Here is a 27,798-nt window from a genome sequence, read left to right as displayed (position 1 = left end):
AACCTGAGGTAGTTCCAATAGCAGCACTGAAACTCTGATTGGCGCTTGTGTTTTCTTTCCACTGCTACTATCTTTTGTTCAATCCAAGCTCTCCGGGGGCTCCGGCGTGTGGCTCGGCTCTTCCGGCGTGGAGGTGGGCTTTCCCTGAGACCCTGGCGACGACTGCTGTGCTTTGATTGGACAGTTGGCTACCATGTGAGACATGCTTTGGCAGAAATGGCACTTCTTGGGCTGAGGGGGCAGCTGGCATTCTTTGGCATGGTGGTCCGGTCCTCCACAGTTATAGCACCTAGAGGAGTGAGGACAGAAGAGGACGCTGTGAATGTAAGCAGTCGTATCTAAGTTTATATAAAAAGTGTATTTTTAAAGGGAAATTTCACCAATTTTTCAAAAATTCTGCATAGTTCAGTGTTTAAGATGTAAACAGGGAGACTCAGAGTGGTTTGGTGTGAAATGGTTCAGATGTCTTTACAGTGGTGGTGATAGGAACCAGGGGTCACCATGACTACAGCACAAACATAGACGTTTTATTTACTATCCAGAACCACCAGTGAACCTACACGAGTCTTCTGAGTTTATATGGAATGCTGATGATGGGAAAATAACGGGAAATCTTTGGGGACTATTTTGCCTTACAACACCCTGCATGTATCTCTCCACCATAAACAGATTTAAACACTACTTGTTTTAGACTAAAATCTTCTCAAAGCTATCATAAAACAATGTCTCAGATATCAGGCAGCACATTTATAACCATTTCCAGATTTTAGAAGTGGATATCTGGTTCCTATCACCACCACTGGGAACAATTCTGACTCTAGAACAGAGCATTTCACACCAAACCACTCAGAACGTCTCTGTTAACATCTTAACCATTTAATTAGGCCGAAGGTTTTTAATAATAGTAAGAATCACATTTACATCACTGTGCAAAAATCCTAAGCAGCCAAGAACTATTAATCTGTGCGATGTGTGTTTGTGAGTAAAAAGACTACATAACAGTACAATACATACATATAAATATGAATACAGTGTTCCAAAGGTTATGAATATAGGTTAGAAGAACACAGTTAGAAGAACACAGGTTTGGTCCCTGACTTCTTGCTGCACTCCAGTATCACAAGGATGTGTTCAGTTCCATCAGCAGCACCTGATTCAGTTTAATAAAGGACTGATCATTATTTGAGTAGAGTATAAACTAGGTATTACATAGTAACTACTAGGCCTGTTCCAATTCTGACATTTTAGCTTACGATTGTCATATAAATAATTGCAATTAATGATAAAATTGTTTTTCCATGTTCACTGAATGCAACTACTGAAGTACAACACTGTACCAGCTAAACTGGCCGATTAGCCACCGTACTTGTTTACTTAGTAGCTTTCACTGGTAGCACTGTCGGTATAATACACTACACTGTTGTTTGTGCACAAATGTCTACAGTTACACAGTTTCATGTGTTGAGCCAAGCGAAGCTACATGAGAGTGTAAATACCCAGACAGTGAGCATATATCGGTCTGCTGGCTTGAAAAGGCCGGCACCCCACTCACTGTTTGCCACTGCTGGTGCACCCTCGGACCACCGAGATTACTGTCCTGCATACAAGCTCCAACTATTTTTAATCTCTCCAAACAGATTTTAAATGCACAGAGACTTTTATTTTGTAAAATAAGCTAAGATAAATATTGCAAATAAACGAGAGGAAAAAAATATGACTAGGTCTAATATAAAATCATTTTATAGAAAATGTTGTTGACGCTGAGCTGGATTAAAATTATTTACTAAACTAATTAACAAAGTATAACTAAAGAAATGAAGGAAGGAAAAATCAGTAAACTGGACTGTGAGGGAAAATAACAACAATAAGTGGAATTTTGTCTAATACTCTGCTTAAACACCGGTGGGCCGCCAAGAAAACGCTGAGCAAAATGCCAGTGGACCACCAGCTTTGCCATCAGTGGGCCAACGGTGGTTCTAAACGAGTTAGAAGTCTGAACTTTTTTGAAGTCTTGTGGCATCTCAATGAATATATTTACTTTCTTTTATTAGCATATTTTAGCATATATTAGCATTTTATTAGCACAACCCAACGCATCTGATTCATATTCTGCTTGTTGCAGAAATCTAACAACTGTGGGAAATTATTGTAGTTCCAAATAAAAGCGAACCCCCTTAACTAACTGCGATGTTTGAGGTGACTGTGTAATGAGTAACAGCCCTGGTAATTCAAAATACTGGACTTCACTGAGGAGAGCTTTACAAACAGTTATGGTAACACCCACATGGAACAACCAAAATCGCTTGTTTATTTGTTTGTATTTATTCTTATAATGTTTTTAATTAATAAAGAGCTGCACTGACGCCTCGATCTGTTAGAGAGAGTTTAAAGCTCTGCTGCTGGTTTTTAAAGCTCTAAATGACCTTAAAGCTCCTGAACGTCTGTTTATGATCTCAGATCTGCAGATTCTGACCTTCTGAACACCTTCAGTAAAACACAGAAAACGTGGAGAGACTCTTTCAGTTATTCTGCTTCTAAACTGTGGAGCTCAGTTCAGCTTTTATTAGACAGTCGAGCTCAGAGCTCACGTTTAATAAACATCTGAAAACGCAGCTCTTATTCTGTAATGCAGGCAGCAATGATTCGGTTTTCGACTGATGGCATTAACTATGTTAAGACTCTGTAATCATTGACATCCTGATTATGTTGAAACTTTTTATATATTGTCTGTATCTTTACTTATTCATATATACAAATTTTCTTTTTTTTACCCCGCCCCCACCCCGTCCAGTCCTTTTCCTTTTGTGTTATTGGTATGCAGAGAATGAAAATCAATCAAAAATCAATAAAAAGCTATTAAATAAAAAACACACTTTATCTGAGAGTTTATTAAAATTCTCTGTGGTATTTATCTTTTTAATTTGATGTGTGTCATTGCTGTCTGTAAAGCACTTTGAGCTGCCACTGGTATAAAAAGTGGTCTATAAATATAGATATTATTATCATTATTATTATTAGTAGTAGTAGTAGTATTAACGAATAATAATATTGAACACTAAATTATTTATGATAAATGATTAAATGATGACTTATTGAATGATAAGTGATCACAGCCAGGGCCCAGTTTATCAAAAGCATCTTAGTGTTAAGATCATCTTAACTGCTAGAGAGAGTGTTCTGTGTGATGCTCGCTCTACCATTTAAGATTCATCTCTGTGCCAAGATAAGCACTATATGTCCCACATTGTGTGCAGACTTAATACTAAACCTCAGAAGAGTTGAACAGAGAATAAGTGAAAATGCCTACACTAAAAAGCCACTAGGGGGCAGTGCGGCTAAGCGTTTGAGATCAAGGTCAGCGGGTTCCATCAAGGTTGAATTTTCAAACAGTACATGCACAGAACATTGATATAAATACAGTTATGTATGATTGCGATTTAATATAAGACCGTATGAATCTGGATATTCATGCATGGTTTTGTGTGACAAAAACTTTGGTGAACTTTTCACTGTTTGTTAGTTTCCACTATTTATTAAAACAATAACTTATACAGTATATTAAGAGCAATAAAGTATGACATGGAACCAAAAATAGTAAACGTTATAAATATTTTACTGTATTTATCCATTTATAGTCATTTCTTTAGATTTAAGCCGCTATTTTATCAGCAAGATTTGCTTTTAAATATGAGGCATTACAAATACAAATTTATTATTGAGGTTCTACGGCTTTCTGAATGATTATGGAATCATGTACAGCCAATCATCATCAAACATTTCTTTTCAGCTTCATACACAATGTTCAAATGTTAAAATATGAGCATCACACCAGAATAATTTCAAACATGTATCTGCTACATAATTGGTTTTATATTATTACAGTATTCACGAAAACGTGCACTTCTGTTATCTGAACTTACACTGAGGGGAACTACTTTACTCAGGTAGAGATGATCTGGATGACTGTTTTATCTGTTTATTTATTTTCTGTTTGCCTTTTCTATTGTGTCAATATTCCATGATGAATGAACCAGAAGAAACAAAATCACTTAAGAAATTGTAATGTAACTGTTAAACTTATGAATGGTTTTGCCTTCTCCTGTGAAGGAGAGATAAAAGTTTTTGTTCTGACGGCAACAACAGATACAATACCTGGTCAAAAATACGTGGACACCCCTCCTAATGATTGAGATCAGGTGTTTCATTGCTAACATGGGTATAAAATCAAGGACATAGTCATTTAGTCTCCATAGCCTAACACCGTCAGTAAAGGGTCGTACTGAAGAGGTCAGTGACTTTAAACATGGCACTGTCATAGGACGTCACCTCTGCAACAAATCAGACTGAAATTTCTGCCCTGCTAGATCTGCCCCTGTCGACTCTGAGTGTTAATAGTATGAAATGGAAGCGTTTAGGAGCAACAACTCAGCTCAGTCACAAGGCGGGAAACCATGCAAACTCACAGAGCTGGACCACAGAGTGCTGAAGCACAGCTCCCCTGTTGCATCACTCACTACAGAGTTCCAAACTGCCACTGGAAGCAACGTCAGCACAAGAACTGAGCATTGGGAGCTTCATAAAATGGGTTTCCATGGCTGAGCAGCTGCACACAAGCCTACGATCACTATGTGCAATGCCAAGCGTCGGCTGGAGGGGTGTAAAGCACCGCCACTGGACTCTGGAGCAGTGGAACCGTGTTCTCTGGAGTGATGAATCAGCTTCATTATATGGAAGCCTGATGATGAATCTGGGTTTGGTGGATGCCAGGAGAACGTTACCTACCGGAATGCACAGTGCCAACAGTAAAGTTTGGTCGAGGAGGGATGATGGGCGGGGCTGTTTTTCAGGGTTTGGGCCCCTTAGTTCCAGTGAAGGGTGATGTTAATGCTACAGCTCACAAAGACATTTTACACAGTTATCTGCTTCCAGATGAGTCTGTCTTCATGGCTTATTATCCTACTATAATCAAAACTGACAGCCTGATTACTGACACATATACAGAAAAGTAAAAACTGCCACATAAACATTTTGATCTCACACCTAGAGGACTGGCAAGGCTCAATCCCTCGTTCCCAACCCCCACATACTAACCTCCCCCCTCCCTCCCCCGTGGGCTATTGATCAGCGTGAGTGTGGACAGGCAGTTGGAACCGGAGGAGGGAGCAGGGAATCTCTTTGGCCCTTTGTTTCAATACAGCAGCATGGCCTTTAAACTCTGACCCCTGCACTCCGCTGCCCAGCCCCCAGCCAGCTCTCTCACACCGTGGACCCGGGTTACCATGGCTACGGTCACCTATGACCTTTCGTAGGCATCTACATCTGTTATTAATTAAATGGACAGGATCTGATCCTTCATCCGGACTCGCTGCCGCAACAGCAGAGTGTCAGTGACTCCCAGCAGGAGAAGATACAGAAGGCAAAACCAAACAAAACAGAAACAGGACTTCTCACAAAATATGTGTTTGTGTGTCGAGTTGTGCTTTGAAATCGGCTGGAAAAGATACAGCATGTTTTACCTTAGGGTGGACGATATGATGAAAAGATAACATCACTATAGCTGGAGAGTTTCATGATACACAGCACAACCAGGACAGAGATTAAGCTTAACCAGGCATAAACTGCGATTTTAGCTCATTTTTAAGCCATATTTGCTCAACTGGATTTCAAGATCAGGCCAAATTTCAGCTTCACTGGTCATCGTTCCACTTGCAGCGTGAGGAGGGTAGTGATGCCCGGTTAATCCTGGATCAAGGTGGGCTCCTACCTGGCTACCTTTTTTTGGTGATGAGGAGTTTTTTATGCTATCACAGTGGGTTAAATGAGGACTATGCAGCACCACAATGGCAGCATTCTAACCATAGCGTATACCTTAGCGTATGTCACTGCTACAAATGCATATTTGTTTCTCTATTATTTCTATACTTATTTATTTAGTTTGAATGTTTTGACCAATCAGCATAGTCTGGGGCTTGTGATACACCAAACTAAAGTCAGGTTATCTGAGTGGTTCTATAAATAGACCTCTTCAATATTTCTATTAGGTATAAGAGCTTAATCTACAGCTAAATAATCCACCCTTTATTTGTTACTGTTTAGAAGTAAGCTTACTGTGTTGACCTGCATTGGCTGCATGTTAACAATACATTTTCCCAACGCACTGCGGCACAATATTGCTAACAGCAGTTCGGTCATCATCCGAAACATTCTGCTATGCTACTATGATAAAAACAAAACTATAACAAGATCATAATCACATTAACGAGAACACAGGTTAACATAAACCCAACAAACAGCGCAACACTTCTTTGTAAAGCGGTTGTCCACTTTCTACAAGCACGTTTACCCTAATGAAGAAGGCATCAACTCAAACTGGACAGCTGAATTGTACATAACAAAAACAGAAAGAACAACATCTGCAAACTGAACAACCAAAACCAGGCATCAACCAGGCATCCTAAACTAAAGCGCACTGCAATGGTGGGTGTAGAAACCACACCAAGCTACAGCCTAACAAATTAACGTGAATCCAGTCATTTCTCTTTGTTTCAACATTGTCTAAAATTAAACTGAAACATTTTAATATATTTCACTAACTTCTCTTGCTTCAGTCTTTCAAAGAAAAGGGCTGAAGCTGTGAAATCGTGTGGGGGGGTTGCCATGTTCAGCCATTAGCCATTGTTACCTTGGCATAACATGAAATTTGCAGCCTAATATCACACCCATCATTAAGTAGTTATCATTTTTTCCTGGTTTTATAATAAAATGTTTTGTCTAAAAGTGTTAAACAGTGTTAAAACACCTGGGGTCTAAATGGAAGGAAACAGATACCAAGATATAATTAAGCATTAAAATTATTGAGAGAAGCCCTAAAAAACCTCCCCTTTAAATCATAAGTAGTCCCAGACTAAGACTAGGCTTCAGCTCTGTCCAGGAAACCAGCTCATATCTCCAAAACTGTAACGTTAAAAATATTATTATCTTTTAATGTAAATTAATGTAACAAGATTTTCTTTTCAAGACATTTTGGGCAACAAAGTAAACAAGATTTTCTTTTCAAGACATTTTGGGCAACAAAGTAAACAACAACTGGCATTTTCATATAATAAATAAATAAATAAATAAATAAATAGGATATAAAAGGTTTTGTGTGCCACTTTAAAAAAAGGCTATGAAAACAGAAGAAAAATCAAACAATCTGTGATTTTATAAGACATCATAATGATCTGCTACCCATTTAGCTACTTGTTACTATGCAGTTGATGCAGTTACTATACACTGGTTATTGATTATAGAGTCTCTATAATTGCTTTTTATGATCCATGCAGTTGTTCAGTGTACTGATCATACCCATCATATACTCAGAAATTAGTATAGTGATGTAATTCATGACAGTAATGATTAAATATTGTCATATTAGCCACCCTGGCTCTAACACTGAAATCAGATCCTGTTTGAGAAGCGGTGAGGAAAGCTTGGATTTCAGACTTCAAAAAAATAGAAAAAATGAGATGAAGTGATTCGGGATGCAATCAGGCAATTTACTATTTTAATTCTGGCTGATCTGTGTTTAAGTTTAATGAGACCGGCACTGTTTTTGAATGCTGCTGCTCTAATGCCAGTTTGGCCCATTAACCCGCTGGTGTCTGATTCATTCTCTCGATTTGTTCATCTCTCCTTAAACTCTCCTTTAAAGGCTCTTCATATAACATGATTCTCATATGTTTTATGTCAAAATGCTCCGTTATCGTCATCACTACTTTCCAAAACCCGCTGTAAACTCTCTGCATGCCATTTCACATGAGTCTCCGATGTGGACTGAATGAAGAATGAAGGGTTTCTGGCGTGATGGTCAGTCCTTAGTAATTTCCACTCCATTGGTCAGTTTCACACAGAATGTAGACGGACACACCAATCCACCAGTTCCACATGGTGAGAGGCAGATGACGTGTATCTCAGCCCCTCTTCATAGGCTCATAACTCCGGAAGTGAGTCTCGTATGATCTCGTGATAAGATGGAATGGAAAGGGCGACTCTACAGATTCAGGAAGTGTTTGATTCAGTGGGTTAAAAAGCAAATAATGTTATTTATACTGTGACACAGTCTTACATAAAGAACTGGACAAGTAATGTTGTGCTTTATGTGTTTATCCAATACAGCTGATTTGGCTATAAAGAAATCAGATGAGAAACTGACTATAATATAAATCATTTTCAGTGCATCCATAGAAATGATATTTTCAGAAAAGCCAACATTTAATTTGACTGCATCTCATTTCATCCACTGTGACCACAAGCTGAGATCAGCCCCCTGATTTGCTGCTCTCGCTCACCGCTCCCAGCACTGGTCAATACCACAACAAGAAAACATCTCCAGCACTTGGCTGGGCAGGTTTGAACAGTGTTAATCAGGGCTGCACAATATATTACACTGATACTGTATCACTAAAGGCTGCAACGCGCAAATGGGAAAAGGAGCAAATGAGCACAGTGTTATTTACCGCATGCTGTGTCCAAATTCACAGTTCCAGATGAGTTTCTGTGTGTTTTGATGAATCAAGGTCTTCGTGTAAACCAACATAAGCTAATTATTTTATCAAATAAAAATCATATCAAAAGTCAAAATAATGCAGAGCAGTCTTTAACCCACTCACGATCAGCAACTAATTTCAGTACAATCTTTAAATAAAGAGATGGTTCTTTTTGTGCCGTTCCATAGATGAATCTGAGACTTTCAAGGAATGTTTCTTTAGAGAATCATTTTTTTATAATTAAGACGTGAGTGTGAAGAACTTTTGAAGTTTAAAAAGCCTCCATATAATGTAAAGGTTCTAGAAAGAACCGTTATATTGGAAAAGAACCTTGACATTATGTATAGAACCTTTTCTGATTGGTCAGTTTGCTCCCTTGTGGAAAGCGATACAGGATACCGTGGGCCACAATTTTTTTTTAAGAAATCATTTATCCCTTATGGAATTTCACTAATGAACTCTTAAGTCACTTATTGATTTGATGAAAATGAGGCTAATTTTAGCTGCACTGTAATTATTCTGATAGCGGGTGTATTTGAAGCTGGTTTGTGTTCTTAGGGGTGTTTTTGTGTGTTGTGTTTTGTATCTGTATGTACCATTTTTTAGGCTATTTACCTATTTATTATTCTTATTTTGTGCAACCTGGTGAAGCCAAAGACAAATTTCCAGAAATGAACAATAACGTTTGCTGTATTCTATTCTATTCTATTCTATTCTATTCTATCCACACTTTGAAAAAAAAGATGGTTCCTCAAGGGTTCTTTAGTAAAGCAAATGGTTCAATATAAAACATAAACCTTTAAAGGGCCCTTTCCATGATTAAAGGATTCTATTCATCATGAAAGGGTTCTCAAGAATGTGCTGTAGATGGCTCTATACAGAACCTTTTTGAAAAGGGGTCTGTTTAGCACCCAAAACGGTTCTTCTAAAATCTTAAAAAGATGGTTCTTCAAGGGTTCTTTAGTAAAGAAAATGGTTCTATAGAACCATAAACACTCAAAGAACCCTTTGTATGATTAAAGGGTTTTTAGCATCATGAAAGGGTTCTTCAGAGTGATGGAGATTGAGCTGTATATAGCTGTATATATGTGACGATGTTTCAAAAAGGTTCTATATAGAACCATCTACAGCACATTCTCCATCAATCTGAAGAACCCTTTCATGGCGCAAAGAACCCTTTAATTATACAAAGCGTTCTTTGAGTGTTCATGTTTTTTTTTATAGAACCATTTTCTTTACTTAAGAAGCCCTGAAGAATCTTTTTTTAAGAGGGTAAAATGATTAAATTGTGCAGAGTTATAGAATCGATGAACATCTAATAGGAGCCATTTGATTTCGTCTGATTATATGTTATGTTTCTAAATTTATTTACAGTCAGATTTGGATTTTCTATGGTTTTGTTAAAACATAGTAGCCCAATGTGACCAAAACACCTAGACTTTGAATGATAAATTAAGCGAATAACTCATTTTTAGCCATATAGTTTGACTGATTTCAAAAATCTTGACAGATTTGTGCTCAGAGAACACAAAACAAAATGACGTTTACAATTCCGGATCCTCACGTTAATGGGTTAATTATCTCACACTATAGATTCACTAGTGTTTTTAGTATAATACGATCACAATACGCAGCACTGTAATCGCAGTACTAGCATTCTGTCCGCATCACGCAGCCGTCTCAGATGAAGCTGAGCGCTCGACCTTCCTCCATGATTCACACTGCAGGAGGGCTCCGGCTATCAGTAACCTGGAGCCCGAGGCCGACTGCAGCTGCTACGCTACAGGGCGGAGTGGCGGTGGGGGTGGGGGGTGGTTGAGGCAAAAGCTCCATGGGGTTAATTCCTGAGCCTTGAGCTTTTAAACAACCTATTGATCCAGGTCAGGTCATCGTCACACTGAAGGGGGGATGGGGGGGCAAAAACGCTTCATTTGGCCGACACCTGAGATACGCTGGTTGTTTTCCTCTGGTAAATATCACGAGTCACACCTCTTCTCCTTCACTACTCCTTTCTGCAGACCTCCAGCCTCAGGCGATGGGGAGAGTGAGGATGTGGAAAGATGAATCAAGCTCATTTCAATGTTTAATGGAATTTCATTAATAGATACACTCTTAACTACACTCTCAAAAAGGGTTCTATGTAGTAAGGGTTCTTTGGCTTGTAACAATAGTGAACTCTTTTTGTGCTATGAAAGGTTTTGTATAGAACTATCTATAGCACATTCTCCATCAATCTCATCATTAACCCTTTCATGATGCAAAGAACGCTTGCACAGGGTTCTTTGAGTGTTCATAGTTCTATACAGAACCATTTTTTTACTAAAGAACCCTTGAAAAACCCTTTATGAGCGTAGCACTCAATTGATGTCGCACACATGCCCGTGGCGCTCATACGGCCACTGTTCGAACACCGTTAGTAAATAAAACATCCTGACAGGTAAAATGCTGCGTAGTTCATGGCTGAAGTAACAATGGCAACACAAATCCTGGCTGTCTGGCGTCATGGAGGGAAAGAGACTGAAGAGCTGAGCCAATGAAGGAGCAATCTTTGGACAGTGAGAATATACAGGAAAAACCTTTCAGCATCTCCCCATAACCACCAAATTAAGCTGACATCATTCTGCCACAGGAAGAATGGATTGTGTAGCTTTGACCATTTTCCAGTGTTGAGAATTGTTCACGATTGATAAATGACATAAAAAGATGACTGACTTATGGAATCTATGTATGTCCAGATCTCTAGCTAGACACTGAACGCAGCGAATGCCTTTAGCAGGGCTTATGTAACGTAAGCTAACGTCAAGCTAACACTGATAATCCCCTTCAAACATAGACGAGGTTTGAGGGTGTAGTTGATGACAAAGACTGAATATATCTGACCAAATTCTACAGACCAAATAATTATGATTCTAGTGATTTGTATGTTTCTTATCTCCTGTGATGTAAACGCTGAAGCTGATGTCTGGATGTCTTATCATGGACAATGGCACATGATTGAGACTCAATTTGATACCAATTTGCTACGGATAAACACCTCCAACCAAACTGACCTCTTTCTTAATATCTTGATTTGGAAGCCACAGCCGTAGCCTAGCGAGAAAAAGTAAAAAACATGGCAAGTTTTTGAATTTTCGCATAGTTTTGATGTGAAAATTCATGTCTGAATATTCTGCATGGGCCATTTAGCCTATTAGCTATCTTTTAGCCTGTTTAGCCCGCTATGTTTTAGCCTATTAGCTATCTTTCAGCCCGTTTAGGCTGCTATGTTTTAGCCTATTAGCTATCTTTCAGCCCGTTTAGCCTGCTATGTTTTAGCCTATTAGCTATCTTTTAGCTTGTATAGCCTGTTATCTTTTAGCCTGTTAGCTATCTTTCAGCCCGTTTAGCCTGCTATGTTTTAGCCTAATAGCTATCTTTCAGCCCGTTTAGGCTGCTATGTTTTAGCCTATTAGCTATCTTTCAGCCCGTTTAGCCTGCTATGTTTTAGCCTAATAGCTATCTTTTAGCCCGTTTAGGCTGCTATGTTTTAGCCTATTAGCTATCTTTCAGCCCGTTTAGGCTGCTATGTTTTAGCCTATTAGCTATCTTTCAGCCCGTTTAGCCTGCTATGTTTTAGCCTATTAGCTATCTTTTAGCTTGTATAGCCTGTTATCTTTTAGCCTGTTAGCTATCTTTCAGCCCGTTTAGCCTGCTATGTTTTAGCCTAATAGCTATCTTTCAGCCCGTTTAGGCTGCTATGTTTTAGCCTATTAGCTATCTTTCAGCCCGTTTAGCCTGCTATGTTTTAGCCTATTAGCTATCTTTTAGCTTGTTTAGCCTGCTGTCTTTTAGCCTATCAGCCATCTTTTAGCCCATTTAGCCTACTATGTTTTAGCCTATTAGCTATCTTTTAGCTTGTTTAGCCTGCTGTCTTTTAGTCTATGAGCTATCTTTTAGCCCATTTAGCCTACTATGTTTTAGCCTATTAGCGATCTTTTAGCTTGTTTAGCCTGCTGTCTTTTAGCCTATCAGCTATCTTTTAGCTTGTATAGCCTGTTATCTTTCAGCCTATTTGTAAATAAAATAAGTTGTTAGCTCCTCAGTTTAAACAGAGCTGGGTTCTTACTTCATCTATCAGTGGTTCATGTGAGCAATACAACAGTCCATTAACAGCAGTGAGCGCATTAATGCAGAATTCAGTTGTTGTGATATGGTCATCAGTACATACTGAGTATTTTACAACAGCTTTGAAGGCGACTCCCATTTTAAAAACAGCTCTATCCGTTTTAGAATTGACATGCTAATAATCACAATAACCAATTCTTCCACCAAGCAGCATAGTTGGTTAGCAGTAGGCTAATGAAGTTAATGTTAGCATGGTGGCTAATCTTGACTTCAACCTATCCAGAGTTGATCAGTTCCAATAGATCAGCTATGTGTAGCGTGGCACTGTAAACTGGAAGTGCAACAAAATGAAGCAGTCCAACTTGAATAATCTACACACTTAAAAATGATGGATCTTCCGTTCTTCAAGGGTTCTTTAGTAAAGAAAATGGTTCTATATAGAACCATGAACACTCAAAGAACCCTGTATGATTAAGGGCTCTTTGCATTGTGATAGTGTTCTTCAAATTAATGGAGATTGTGTTGTAGCACCAAAGAGGGTTCTTTTATTGTAACAAGCTTGACATTGTGACAAAAGCAGAACCCTTCTTGGTGCTATATAGAACTCTTTTCAAAAAGGTTCTATATAGAACCATCTAGAGCACATTCTCCATCAATCTGAAGAGCCCTTTTACAATGCAAAGAAACCTTTAATCATGCAAAGAATTCTTTGACGGTTCATGGTTCTATATAGAGCCATTTTCTTTACTAAAGAATCTTTGTAGGACCATTATTCTTGAGTGTGTGTGCAAAAGTCAGTTTATCCTTCCATCCTAACAATTTTAAACCCAAACAGTTACAACTGCGTCCTCCCAACGAAAGCCGCTCCCAAAGATCTCACTGACATTGTGTTCTCCTTCAAAGAAACAGTGATGTAAATGAATAATGTTGTACTTGCTGGCAATGGAAATTATATAAATAAAGGCTGGTCTCTGACTTTTGCACAGTGCTGTAAATTGTGTGCTACAGCTTCTCATTAGCCTGAATAGGGTTTTTGTCAGGTTTTTGCCAAGAAGCTTGACCTTTTGCTAAAAGTGCTAAAAATGCATTTGTGGTCGGGGCATGGATAGACCAATTGGATGCCATGACCAAACAAACTGGCTCTGCTAGCCATCAGTACTCACCGGTCCCCTTTCGAACGACGTTTCTGGGCACTTTTGGGTCTTTTCTCGCTGCCCACACATGGCACCCCACCAGGACCCGTTACCCACAGAGACTCCAAGCCCTTTGAGGACTTCTTAAAGGTGAACTCCACCGGCTCTCCTTCTCTCAGACTCCGGAAACCGTCCATGTGAAGCTTGCTCTGTCAGAAAGAAAACACCATTGAAATCATAGGCTCCGAGTTAAACTATGTTTAGTTCAGTGCAGTAAAGTTTCTTTGGTGATTTAACTGTTTGCAACTTCAAATAATACAAACAGATCAATAAATATGTACACATTTCGGCTAAATCACACTATGAATAGTTGCTGTGACTTTAGAATCTTAAAATCAGTTCTGTTCTGTTGTAATAACATTCAGGAAAGTCTGTGATGTCACTCACCAACAGTTTCCGTCTATTGCGACTGTCAATCAAGTTGGGCAGTTTAAATGTATGAAAAGAGGCCGTCTACAGCTTGAAGAGGCACAAAATTAAACATATTCATCTTGCAATCTGTTTTCTTTTAATGAGCTCTCCTTTACTGTGTAACGTTAGCGCCTGTCCTCAGTCAGCCCTGTTATGTTGTTTGGTTTTAGAACATTCTGTACCAGCATGAAGCAGATCCTTTTTTTTCTTGCTCATGCTCAGAATACCTTCTCTCACCAAACATGAACAGGGGTTTAAAATGTTTTTACATCAGTTATTGAAAACAAAAAGGCAATGCATAGCTACAGGATACTTCACAAGGTCAAGCTTTACATGTTTTATTATCTTAACAAGAAGCAATTTATGGGTTGCAAATGTGCAATTTGTTAAATGTTTAGAGCAAAAACTACCAAACCTTACCACAGCTATCAAGAACCATCAAAACATATCAAAATACATCAAGAACTTCCAAACCACACCAAAGATTACTAAAGCATCCTAAAAACTACCAAGAACAACTAAACCATATCAAAAACAACCAAGTTGTACCAAGAACAACCAAACCACATCAAGTTCTACCAAACCAAGAACAACCAAACCATACCACAATCGACCACACCAAGAACAACAAAACCATACCAAAATCCACCACACCAAGAGCAACAAAACCATACCACAATCGACCACACCAAGAGCAACAAAACCATACCACAATCTAACACACCAACAACAAAACCACATCAAAAACAACCAAACCATACCAAGAACAACCAAACCATATCAAGTTCTACCAAACCATATAAAAAACTACCAAACCATACTAAACCATACCAAGAACAGCTAAACCACATAAAAAACAACTTAAACCAAGAATTACCAAAACATAAAAACTACCAAACCATATCAAGAACAACTAAAACACACTGAAAACCTTACCAAACTAACTAAATCTGCAGACACACCTCCAAAGTTCAGTCTTAGAAGTTGTTTGATCATTTTCTGAAGTAATCAAACACATTCAGTGGTGTTGAGGTCTGGACTCTGGGGTGGTCAGTCCATCGTTCAGCTTCTTTGTTTGATGTGTCCGTCTCCTTTTCTCAGTGAGGTTCTTCTTGACAGCTACACATCCTTTCAGACCCACAGCGCTGAGTCGTCTTCTCACAGTGGAAGGATGGACAGAAACACCTGTGGATGTTTTCAGATCTGAAGCAGCTTGATTTTCTCCTCTCTCTCAGAGATGAAAGCTTTAAGTGCTGTTTATCTGATGGGGGCAGTTTTGGTGTCTACCAGGTCTTCCAGGTGGTTGTTAGGAGTCACATTTTGAATGAAGGTTGTCTCTGACTCGTCACTCCTATTTAAAACACCACTATCCACTACTGTTGAGCTTTCTTCTATCCAGAGTACCCTCAGAATAGACTCAGGATGGAGGTGAGAATCCAGTTTGAACATTGAGACACTGCAAAATGACTCCATCTGGTAGAATCTCCATCTGACCATCAGTGGCAAGGGGATATTGGAGGAGAAGGAGGGGGAAGTGTGCATTCCTGAGATGGTTGCTCTACAGGCACGTGGAGAGGGGCTAGCAAAGGGATCTACCTTAAAAACCAACACCCAGTTGTCTCCCATTGGAGACCATAGTTCTGGTGACTTCGTCATTCTCCAACCTTCAAGCTGAAAGTTCATGTGAAAAGAGGTTTTGAGAACCACTGGATTTTAACAGTGACAGCGGTGGGCCAGGCTTGGTCCCACCTTTCAGTCAAACATCAACGTACAATCCCATAACCCACGTGGCTGCGACAGACATCAACTCTTTCAGATCAACAAGGTAGCAACACATCTGAATATAGCCATGAAGAGTCCTGTTCGAGGGTGGGAAGCTTGTGGTGGGCCATTTTACGGCCCTCGAATGCCATCAGGCTTAACCCGGACACCTCTCTCACAAGAAGAGGGGGGTACAAAGACCACCACCCCCCCTTTTGAAGTGAGGGCAGTGGGAAAGGAATTCAATCCTGATTGCCTGACAACCTCTACATTCCTCCTTCCCAACCCCCCATCAAGGTTTCCTGGAACTATCCCGCCATCCCTTCATCCTCTGACCTCTTCCACCACTGCCCCCTCCTCTTTTACTATGGAGGACTTTTTATGAATGAGTCCAGCTAACAAGGCCTCTCCCTTTCCCTCCATAAACCTTTCCTCCTCCCCTCATCCACACCTCCCATCCCCCTCGATCCCTCTCTTGCCCTCTCTATCTCTATGGGCCTGTTGCAAAGTCCACACTTGTGGTCTGTGGTCTTGCTTAAGTGGACACTTACATACGGGTTTAGCAAACGTGTACAAGCAGCTCTTATGACCGCACGTATCCTGTCTTTGTGGGACAGCTCTTAGAAATAAAGCTTCATAAATGGTTCTTTGCTTGGGTGTAGGGTTCTAGGAAATGGTATACTATGTGGTGGTTCTTCTGCTTCATCCCCAAATGCATCAAAAAGCCATTCTTTACATGATTTTTTTTTATTTTATTACTTTCTGTTTTTTTTTATTGGACTGTACAGCATGTTGGTCAGCCTCTGTCATTTTAAATGTGCTCTACTAGTAAATATGGTTCATATCTCTTTTACAAAAATGTTTAAAGAAGGAAACCAAAAGTGGTTCCTCTATTAGGGCAATATGGCAAAACTTTTTGACATCATGATACTTCAAGACATTTTCACAACATGCAATATGTACCACAATCTTTCGTTTGGATTAGCTGGAACAGACAAAAAAGGACCAACAGTGCCATATTTAAAATATGCAATCAAAACTATAAGTACAATGATATTTACTATCATTTTAAGTACTGCACTACACTAAATCCAATTAAACAAGTAATTATGCTGTCTTTGTAACAAAACAAGCAGATCATCAGTGTTTTGACGATGTCAACTACATGCTCAAAACATACGCATATAGGTGTAAAGTACGAGAATTATTATTTCTGCTAGCACCCCTATGGGATTCTAGTATTATGTTAGCAAGCTAACAGCACTTCAAAAACATTTACACCCATTTTACACTAAACAATCATATTTAAAACTTGTGAAAGACATTTCATTTTTTTTATCTGAAGTAACAAATATTATCATATATCTGAGCTTGTATCAGTGTTACAGTGAATCTTTCATTAAAGAGTTCTGACGTAGAGCTGCTGCCACTGTTTAACATTCCTTACAACTAACCGGAACCTTCTCAGACTACGACTCTTATTTATAGTCAGTGGTGTATACAGAACTTCCACAACAACTAGAGTGATGTTTTTTAATGGTTTCATCCATTATAAATCAAGCATGATTGGCTGATTCCTTTGTCACTTCCTAATTATGTTGGTAGTTAATCTAACATGTAAGGCCTTCAGTCCAGCTCCTGAAGCCCTAACCAATGGGAGAGATCGCTTGGCTGTATCTACCTAGATACCACAGAGAAAGCAATCCTGACTAGACCTATTACCAATTTGGCATTCCAAGAAATTAACCCTTTTGTTATGAATCAAAACTTACCAATGAAATAAACTGTAATATATAAAATAACAATGAAATTATGAAAGTATTGCAGAGTTTAAATACACCAAGCATGATCATTACATTAAATATAAATGAACTAAAAGTTACGGAGGTACATTTTTAATTTCACATAAATAATTAAGCTTTCGGTGAAGGCCGAGGAGGCCGATTAGGCTCTGAGGGTCCCCCTCTGTCATCATTGCAAAAAACCCTTTTTGGCACCCACTAGTTTTAAAAGTATCACAGAAGCTCTCATAACGTTAACTTTCCAAAACAGAGTAGTAAAGCATCATGAACGTGTTGCTACACTTTCAGTGCATTTAAAGTGAAAAAGTGCACTTAATGAGATTTAATTAGAATTAAAGTGAAACAGAACATGAATGTGCACACAAGTACAGGCCGTAACCCTCAATAGTGTCTGCCCTGTTTCTTCTCGTTCCTTCTATTTCTCGATATCTCCTCCTGTTCCTCGCTGTCGGACACACGAGGAACACACACGCTCTCTTCATTCACTGGTTTACTGCTCAGTAACAGATCACAGCCGGCAGGATTTCCTCTCTTCAGCCTGACAATGGCAGCCATTGTCTCCCGGAACAAGCAGGGTCCCCCAGGAAGGACCCGACTCTGAGCATGATCGATAATCATCCCACAAGCATTGTAAGAAGGCCATTTCCAGGATTCTCCGAACCGGAACTGTTCACGTTCCAAAAACACCCAACGTTTTCTTCCTACAGTACTCAAAACCAAATAATCTGATCTAACCTCATCAGTAAAGGGTGGCCAGTAAACTGCTGATTCACCGGTAATGACAAGCAATTGGCTTCACGCAGCCACGGGTCCTCAATGCATATGCTGATTTCAATTGAAAGGAAACAAAAGGCTCAATGGACATCCAGCACACGGACCCTTACAGAAGCAGGAGAGGGACATTTGAAACAGACAGCGTCCTTTTCATATGTATACAACCCGCGGGAGAGATAAGGAGCGGCTAAAGTCGTCACACCTAAAAAAGTAAACCATAGAAACACCATTTGCCCCTGCATTGAAAAACAGCTTCATTTTACAAGTAAACTAAAAATATACTCTTGAAAATAAAGGTGCTAAAAACGATTCTTTAAAGCAGCACCACCTTAGGCTCCCTAAAAAACCTTTTAATAGATGGTTCTCTAAAAAAACTAGGAATACACAGATTTTGGGCCAATACTGGTACAGACAATGACACATTTATAAAAATTAGTATTAAATTCATCTGGATCAGCCTTACAAAGAAATATGATATTTATTACTGTATATATGAATAAAATGCTGATATATTAGTAACATTCTGCTCTTCCAAAATACAATAAATGCAAATATGTCATCAAATATCAGTTTGAAATCCAAATATGATTTTTATATCATTTTTTAAGCTAATATCTGCTAATACTTTCATTATTCCAATATCAGTGTGCATCGCCCCACATGCTCTTATAAACAAAGGTGCCAGAAAAGGGTTCTTTTAGGGACGCCATACAGCAATGGTCACCAACCCTCCTCCTGGAGATCTACTTTCCCACAGGGCTAAGTTCTAACTAGGGATGTGCCTGGGTACTCGAGTACTCGGTTAACTGTTCAAGGTGCCGGTATTCGAATGCTGAAATCACTATTCGGGTATCATTACCTCTCATGGTGGGAAAACAAAAAACAGGCTAAGAATTCAGTGAAACATGACGGTTTTATGAGTATGTTATGTTATACTTTACTACTCTGAAAACCGAGAGCCTGAGCATGAACGCGCTGACCATGACTGAGAAAGCAGATAAAGTGTCCCAGAGGTAAAAAAACAGTCTTAAGATTGTCTCAGAGAAACAAAGCAGATCTCAGTATTGTATTAACGAAGGATCACTAATTTCTGAGTTGTTTCTCCAAAGCCCCCCTTAGGAGTAAAGAGGAGATTAACATCAGCATTTCACTATAAGACGTTCTGGAGATGAATGACAGAAGACAATGATATCTCACATATGGAGATGTTATTCAGCTGAGACTGCGCTGAGACGAGTCAGACGCTAAAGAGTTAATCCACATGTGTGACAATATTTAGATCGAGGTGAAAAAATCTGAGTTTTATTTCTCAAGATCCAAATTTCAGAAACAGGAGAAAATGGCTAAGTCTCACTCTGATCTCAAACTGGACTTAACTGTGTCTAGGAGAAGTAACTGAGATCGAGAGGAGACTCAGTTAGAATATTTCTTTCCTCTGGGGTGGCTGTATCACTAACCTGGCTAACTACTCTAGCTGATGTTAGCGACATCCAGAAACAATGAAAATATATTTCTCTTACAAATAACATGTTGGCACATCGTCCACTGAGGAGAAAAGACCTCATGTAACCAAAATGAGTCCTAATGAGCATCTAATGTGACATCAGTTAGCTCTGTTAGCTTATTAGCTCATCTGAAGACACAGTGTCCCTGTTTCTAAATAAGTAAAATGTTTATTGGAATTCAGATGGAACGCACATTCCCAGTTCTGACCTAAATCTAACATGCCACCCCCCCATTACCCAACACTACATCTGATTCAGCCAATCAAGACTTCTGAAGAGCTTAATCAGCTGGAGAAGGTGTGGCAGATTGTGTTTGGAACTGCAGTCTACGGCAATGGTCACCAACTCTCCTCCTGGAGATCTACCTTCCTGCAGGCTTCACCTCCAAACCAAAACTAACACACTTCAATCAACCAAATAACAACTTCTGAAGGCAATAATTTGATTATTCAACTTAATTAGATTAATAGATCAATAATATGGTCAGGTGGGGTTGGAGATAAAGTCTGCAGGAAGGTAGATCTCCAGGACCAGGATTTTGACCACTGTAACAATCTGGTTCAGAATGGATGGTTCTTTGGAGAAACATTTTTAATTTCGTTTTAATTTTAACCATAATTTGCTCTACGTTCTTTTAAAAAAAGGGCACACATGGTTCTTTGAGTGATGACAAGGAAGAACCGCTTTCATAAATGAGATTTGAGAGCATGAAGCAGCTTTTAAGGTTTAAAGAACCTTCACATTTTGTACAGCTTCTACACCAACATAAGGGTTCCTCCAAGAACCTTTACCTTACAAGAAGCTTCTATAAAGCTTAAAAAGGTTCTCCACACTCATGTCTCATTTACAAAAATGAGAAAGTTTTGTTTAATGGACCAAAAATGGCTCTTCTCTGGCAGTGGTCACCAACCCTGGTCCTGGAGAGCTGCACATGGTTGTTCTATGGAATCATGTAAAAATCCATTCTTTTGTCTTTATTTGAACACCTGTAACACTGTAGAACTTTTACAGTATGGCAAGATTTTTTACTCCTTATAAGGTTCTTTTTCAAACATGGTTCTTTAGGGAAAAAAAAACACTGTGGCACCTTTATTAAGTGCTCTATGTGGACCACTTGAAAACCATTGCTTTATGGGAACCTAAAGTGTTTCGTCTATGGCATCATTGTAAAAAGCCCTTTATGGCACCTTTATTGTAAAGAGTGCAGATCATCTTGCCCAGATGGTGAAGTGGACAACTGTATTTCTAACCTTCACGCTTCACTTTAGTGTTAGAATTTGTAGTGAAGAGAACGAGATCTACAGGACAGTTTTCACCATCCATATTCAGCCTGTCTGGAGGAACCAAAGACTTCTTACTCAGACAGGAGAGGATATCACCTGTTAAATGATCTAATCTCTGTGGCTGTGGGCAGTGATTCGTTTAGCACCTATGTGTCAAACACAAGGCCCGCGGGCCAAGTCAGGCCCGTAACACATTCCTATTTGGCCTGCAAAATAATTTGCATGCACTGCAACATAGTGTGTGTTATGACCCCCAACAACAATCTGTGGGACAGCAGTTACACAAAAAGAAAAAAAAGATGCCTGGTGTTCAGCTCAAGCAAATAGGCCAAACAAAAACTACCTAAAACAATTTATTTTTATTTAGAATTATTTTGAGTAAATATTCAGTGCCTATTTTGCGGTTGCAGTTTTGGCATATTTTGAATAAACAATGGCCAGTTTGGGTCAGGGCAGCAAAATGTAAAATGTTAAGTAAAACTGAAGTAAAAACACCGCTGGCCGACAGATTTGCTGAGATTGTTTAATATGGCCCTTTTAGTGGTTGAGTTTGACCCCCCTGGTTTAGCCACTCCACACTGTCTGGACACTAGCTGGTTCTCCTCCACTAGAGGATATTTAACTATTGCTGAGTAAGTGCTAATCTGTGGAGAATCTTCTTAATCTCAAGGTTAATCCTGAGAAACATTTGTTCAATCAATCAAGTTCGATTTCTAGACTGATATAGATGATTCTACCAAATTAGTTTGAAGTCAGAGCTCAAAAGACATTTCAGCCTTTTAACTGACTTGGACTTCAGACGAAAGTTCTAAAGCTCTTTGTAGTGATAAAAAAACTTTGGACAGCATTTTTAATTTTTTTTTTTTTAATTTAAAAATTAAACTCTTGCTGAATCTAAATATATCTAAATATTTCAGCTTCACTTTAACCTCTTACATGGCCCGAGCCCACCAGCAGGCCCAGTTTTATTGCACCTGTAATAACCTCTATATCCTAAGAATAGCTCAGCCAGTTTGCACTGAAGTCCCTGTAGTTACTGAATAATAAGCCTTAACTTGTAATAAACCTGAGATTTTAAGGGGTTAAAATAGCTGAAACCTTGAAAATGAATGTAAGTATATAGCATGATTCTTAACGTTGTTATAATAGTTTCATATAAAGGGCAGATTTTAGGTCCACAAATTCTTCTCCTCATTTCACTTGAAAAAAGGTGGAAAGATGTGTAATAAACCTGTTCCTACCCCACACTCTCAAAATACGTTTTTTCAAAGGCTCTTTAGTAAAGATAGTGGTTCTATATAGAACAATGAACACTCCAAGAACCATCTGCATGCTTAAAGGGTTCTTTGCATGGTCAAATGATTCTTCAGGTTGATGGAGAATGAAAATGGTGCTATACAGCACCAAAAAGGGTTCTGCTATTGTTACAACGTCAAGCTTGTACAGAATAGAACCCTTGTTGGCGCTGTATAGAACCCTCTTCAAAAAGGTTCTACACAGAACCATATACAATACATTCTACATTAATCCAAAGAACAATTTCACCATGCAAATTAACCTTTTAAGCATGTAAATGGTTCTCTGAGTGTTCATAGTTCTATACAGAACCACTGTCTTTACTAAAGAACCCTTAAAGAACCATCATTTCTAAGAGTGTAGGAAAAGGGCTGCCTTTTCTAACGCACCTTTGTTCAATACATCAGCTCAGAGTGAACGCTCGTGGTAATGTGTGTGTATTTATTCTCTCTATTTCACTATTTAAGAAATTTCCTCGGCACCATCTATTACACTTTTAATCAATCACTGTAAAGCCTCAAACTCAAGAGCACAAAGCAGAGCAATCATGACCACACTTTCTTGCAGGAAATGATATCGTTACATGAAGCATTTTCTCACTGAAAGTGAGTTTGACAGAAACAAGCTGTTGGGCAGCAAAAATTACAATGCATTTTCATTTTATCACTTGCAATTTTGTGCAGAAAGTGGACAGAAGCATAGAGACAAACACTGACACCATGCATTTAAGGACACAAGTGACATATTTTGTCCTCTTCCCTCATATTAAGAACGACCGAAGAATATGTATATAAGCTGTTCATGCATCGCTAAATAGGGTTTTCTTAAACATCTGTGCAACATACCAGATCTGAACACAAGCTCCCGGTTACGTTTGTGCATTTGTGTGTGTTTGTTCAAAGCCTCAAGCTGAAAGAGCATAAAACAGTGACGATTTCCAGCTCAATGTACAAAACAATTTGTCTCAGTCCATCACTGAAGACTACAAGAAGCAGTTCTGCAGGATCCTTAACTCATTAGGGGTGGGAAAAATCCTGATTCTCTCTTGAAAAATTCAGAATCAGATTTTTTTTGTAGGGTCTGCATTTTCCTTCTGGTAAAATAATCCCACACGCAAAGTCTTTACAGGTTGAGATATTTTGCTGCATCTCACTAATGCACTCGTGTTTACAGTTATAAAATGACCACAATATACAGGTACAAGAAATAAATGCCCAAAATCGCAATAAACAGTATTTGTTAATGACAAACACAGAGGAACAGTCACAATGCAGACTATAGAAATCAAAAACTGAGAACTGAGAACTGTTTATAATCTTTATGTCAAATTAAATCATGAGGTGCCAACAGATTCTCACCAACAGCCATCATGTATTTAAAGGCAAACATCAATGGAATGATCACATGAAGAAACGACAAACTACAAAAGAGGGGTCCCCCTTTTACACCTGTACAACAGACAAGCTCAGAGTGAACGATCACAGCAATGTCTGCGCCTTCATTCCCTTTAAACAGCCCACATCCAGTAAAACTCAGTTTCCTCAGTGTCAGAATTGTTCACTGTGGTGGTGATAGGAACCAGACGTGCACCTCTAAAAGCTCCCTCACAGAAAGTTATCATACACTCTCAGAAATAAAGGTCTCTGGGTCAGTTCCCCTTCTTGTCACTGGGGTGGAACCCTCAAGGCTCCATCTCAGTACCTTCAGTCAGGGAACATAACTGAACCATAATCCACTGAAATGATATGTTCTAAGCTGTACTGACTCCACACACCCCGTCTCGTCTCCAGGCTTTTATTTTACTGTTCTGTTTTAAAACATTCGGTTATGAAAAGGTACAAATACGAACTTTTCACCTGGACAAACTTATTTAAGGTTCTCAATCAGACCTTAAAACCACTGTTGTACCTTTGAGGGAACATTTACATTGTTTGTACCTTGATGAACGAAAAATGTACCTGAACAGAACCTTTAAAGGTTCTAAAGCCTCTAAAGGTACTTTGCAGGCAGTGGTTATGCATATACTGTCTGATGTCTGAGACACTGAATGCGTAAACATGCACTCAATAATCCGATCATAATCGGATTTCTACAGTTATCCGATTATTCAAATGGTCATGTAAACACCATACTAGAAATCTGATTAAGAAATCCGATAAAGAGGCTGGATTTTAGCTCAGTAGTCAGATTTCTCAGTCTGCGCATGCGCGAGAACAGACGGCGGATGTCGTTAGATGACAGCAAAACACTGTTGGAGCGGCACTGAAACCAAAGACGAAATGAAGGATTTAAATATTCTTCATCTTCTAGAAGGTGTATGTTCATATTTTCAGGTAAAGTGGTGCAATGTTTTTAAAAAAAGCTGCAGTATGAAGTTGAGTTTTACGTTACGTTTACGTCACGTCTTCTTTTTTTTTTTGGATGGCTGCAAAGCAGAAATCTGATTACTGTCTGACTCATGTAGACCTATTTTCAGTATTTTCCATCATCAACATTCCATATAAACTCAGAAGACTCGTGTAGGTTCACTGGTGGTTCTGGATAGTAAATAAAATGTCTATATCTGTGTTGTAGTCATGGCGACCTCTGGTTCCTATCACCACCACTATAAAGACATCTGAACCATTTCACACCAAACCACTCTGAATCTCTCTGTTTACATCTCACACACTGAATTAGGCAGATATTTTAGAGTAAAGGGTCAGTGTGCACTAAAACTGCTCTGAATGGTTGTAATAAACTGCTTTTTTTGTAAATGTGCATTTATTTCTGTTGCACCACCTCTTGCCAGCCAGTTAGGCCCACGTGCACAAGCATGCATTAGCACTGCACGGTGAGTTGCATGCGATTACCACAACACAGAAACCCGTCGACTGCTTTATTCTGAAACGCTAACGAAGCCCTGAAATGGGGCTGGACGTCACGGGACCGGCGCTCGTGCTAAAATCGTGGTGCAGAAAAAAACGAGCAAAACAAAAGTTGTTTAGATGCCACCAGACGCGCGTGCACATCTCAGGGCCGCGCGTGAGGCCCGGAGGAAGGCCCGCGAGGGACTCACCTGATGGACGAAGACGTCGACGGGCGGCTCGAGCGCGGCGCCCTCCCTGCTGGTCATGGAGAGGAAGCCGAAGCCCATGCGCACGTTGAACCACTTGCACACGCCGCTGCCGCGGAGCGAGCTCGCGCCTTCCTCCGAGCCCGACGCCTCCTCCTCCTCGGTCCGCGCACAGCCTCCTTAAAGCAGAAGAGAGCAGACAGACAGAGTGATGGAGGGGGATGAAGTTGGCCTCCCGCTAGCGGCTTCTCGGCTGCGCCATTTAAGGTGGAACTGGACAATTCGGACAAGAAGCAGGCGGATAAGAAGCTGTGCTCCTCGCGCTCGCTCGGCTGGCTCTCGAGCCGGTGCGTCATGGAGCGCGCGGGTGGGCTGTACTGCACGCGAGCGGCGTGCTGAGGGGGGATGGAGGGGTTAAATCTTGGCCAAATAAACAGCTTTTTCGTTGTTTTTCTTTTCCTCAGTCTGAATCTTAGAATTAGAAACGTTAAAATAAAACGTTTTAAATGACAATAAAAATAATGTTTAGCTTTAAATGAATCATATTTAAAATTAAAGTTAAAATCAACCAACACACTCTTAAAATGTACATGTATTTTTATTTTTCAAGGGTTCTTTACTGAAAGCAATGGTTTTATTTAAAACCATGCGTTCTATATAGACCTATTAGGGTTCTCTGCATGGTGAAAGGGTTCTTCGGATTGATGGAGAATGTGTTGTACATGGTTCCTTTTTGGTTCCATTATGAAAATGGTTCTATATAGCGCCAAACAGGGTTCTGCTGCAGTTGTTATGACGCCAGGCTTAGAAGAACACTTTGTGGTTCTATAAAGAAACTTGAATAGGCATCAAGAAATACGAGTATAATATATAATGAATAACTATTATTATTATTATTATTATTATTGTTATTATTATTATTATTATTATTATTATTATTATTATGCATTGCATATTAATTGAAAATCATTTTAAATGCATTGTTTTTTAAGCATTAGCTACAGAAAAAGGCTGATTTAAAACGAAATCTGCCCTCAGAGTGTTGCTAATTTAATTCAGTTTATTTAATTTTAAAGCACATAAAGAAATAATGCATTTAAATTTAAAACCAGCCCTAAAAATAAGGACAATATTGAATTAGGGACAAAAATAGGGACAATATTAAAATCACTAAAGTGAAAATAAACCAGTTTCATATATAATGAATAACTATTATTATGATTATGATTTATTAGTATTATTAGTATTATTATGCATTGATTGAAAATGTTTAAATGCATAAATGCTTGGAATAGATCTTTTAAATAATATCCCTGAAATAGACATTATTATTATTATTATTATTATTATTATTATTATTCAAGGTGTCATGTATACTACTACTACTACTGCTACTACTACTACTAATAATAATAATAATAGTAATAATAACTGCTGAACGCTTCATTCAGTTGAACTACATGTTAGCTTTAGCTCACCTGTGTAAAAGTCCTGATAAACCGACCCCATCTCCCCCATCCTTCACGCGACAAATTTAGCTCCAGATCGCTTCCGCGCGCTCTCTTCAGACCCTCAGAGTGAAAGCCCCTCTCTCCAAACCCCACCAGCCTCCATTCCGTTCCAGCAGAGCTCCAGCGCCAACGGAGCAACAACAACCGCAGAAAAGCAGTTCAAACTCAGAAAAGCCTTGTGGGAAACTTCTCCAGCTACAAAAGCTCCCCCAAAACCTCTGAAAGACAATGAAGAAAAGCCAGCCCACCCGGACCCCCCCGCCCCCCACACACCAAACACAAGAGGAACCTCTGGAGAGCCCCTTCAGAAGATCACCAAGCACTCTCTCTGCCCCCAGCCGCAGGGTCTCCACCGAGGAGGTGGAAAAATAAGGAGTAAACCCGTTTACTTCACCAGTCCTGCTCCAGGCCCACTGCTGCTCGCCCCCCAACCAAACCCAGAGGAACCCTTTTTAGAAGATGACCAGCACTCTACCTTCAGCCATGGCTCAGGAGAACCAACGTTCTTCTCACTCCAGATCAGATATGGTCACCATGGATGATGATAAACTGGTTCTCTTCACCAGTTCTGCTCC

General features: G+C 39.4%; 1 protein-coding gene across 1 annotated transcript; it reads right to left on the bottom strand.

Annotated features, from left to right (window-relative positions):
• Nucleotides 1-78: 78 nt before the first annotated feature.
• On the bottom strand, nucleotides 79-27,253 carry lin28a (lin-28 homolog A (C. elegans)). Its single transcript, XM_036562589.1, has 4 exons — nucleotides 27,191-27,253; nucleotides 25,716-25,891; nucleotides 13,796-13,974; nucleotides 79-289 (listed from the first exon to the last, which is right to left on the bottom strand). Exons 1-4 carry the CDS (start codon nucleotides 27,228-27,230, stop codon nucleotides 79-81), a joined length of 606 nt encoding a protein of 201 aa, XP_036418482.1. The 5' UTR covers nucleotides 27,231-27,253.
• Between the last annotated feature and the right edge of the window lie 545 nt (nucleotides 27,254-27,798).

Source organism: Colossoma macropomum, unplaced genomic scaffold (assembly GCF_904425465.1).
Source record: "Colossoma macropomum unplaced genomic scaffold, Colossoma_macropomum, whole genome shotgun sequence".
In the NCBI taxonomy this organism is placed as follows: domain Eukaryota; kingdom Metazoa; phylum Chordata; class Actinopteri; order Characiformes; family Serrasalmidae; genus Colossoma; species Colossoma macropomum.
The sequence above is the reverse complement of the archived record's forward strand: the minus strand, read 5'-3'. Positions and strand labels throughout refer to the sequence as shown.

Coding starts and splice junctions, on each gene's coding strand:
- lin28a (XM_036562589.1), bottom strand. CDS start 27,230: ATGGGGGAGATGGGGTCGGTTTATCAGGACTTTTACACAG. Junction 25,892..27,190: donor TTATCAGGACTTTTACACAG/GTGAGCTAAAGC, acceptor TTCTGCTTTAAG/GAGGCTGTGCGCGGACCGAG. Junction 13,975..25,715: donor TCGACGTCTTCGTCCATCAG/GTGAGTCCCTCG, acceptor TCTTTCTGACAG/AGCAAGCTTCACATGGACGG.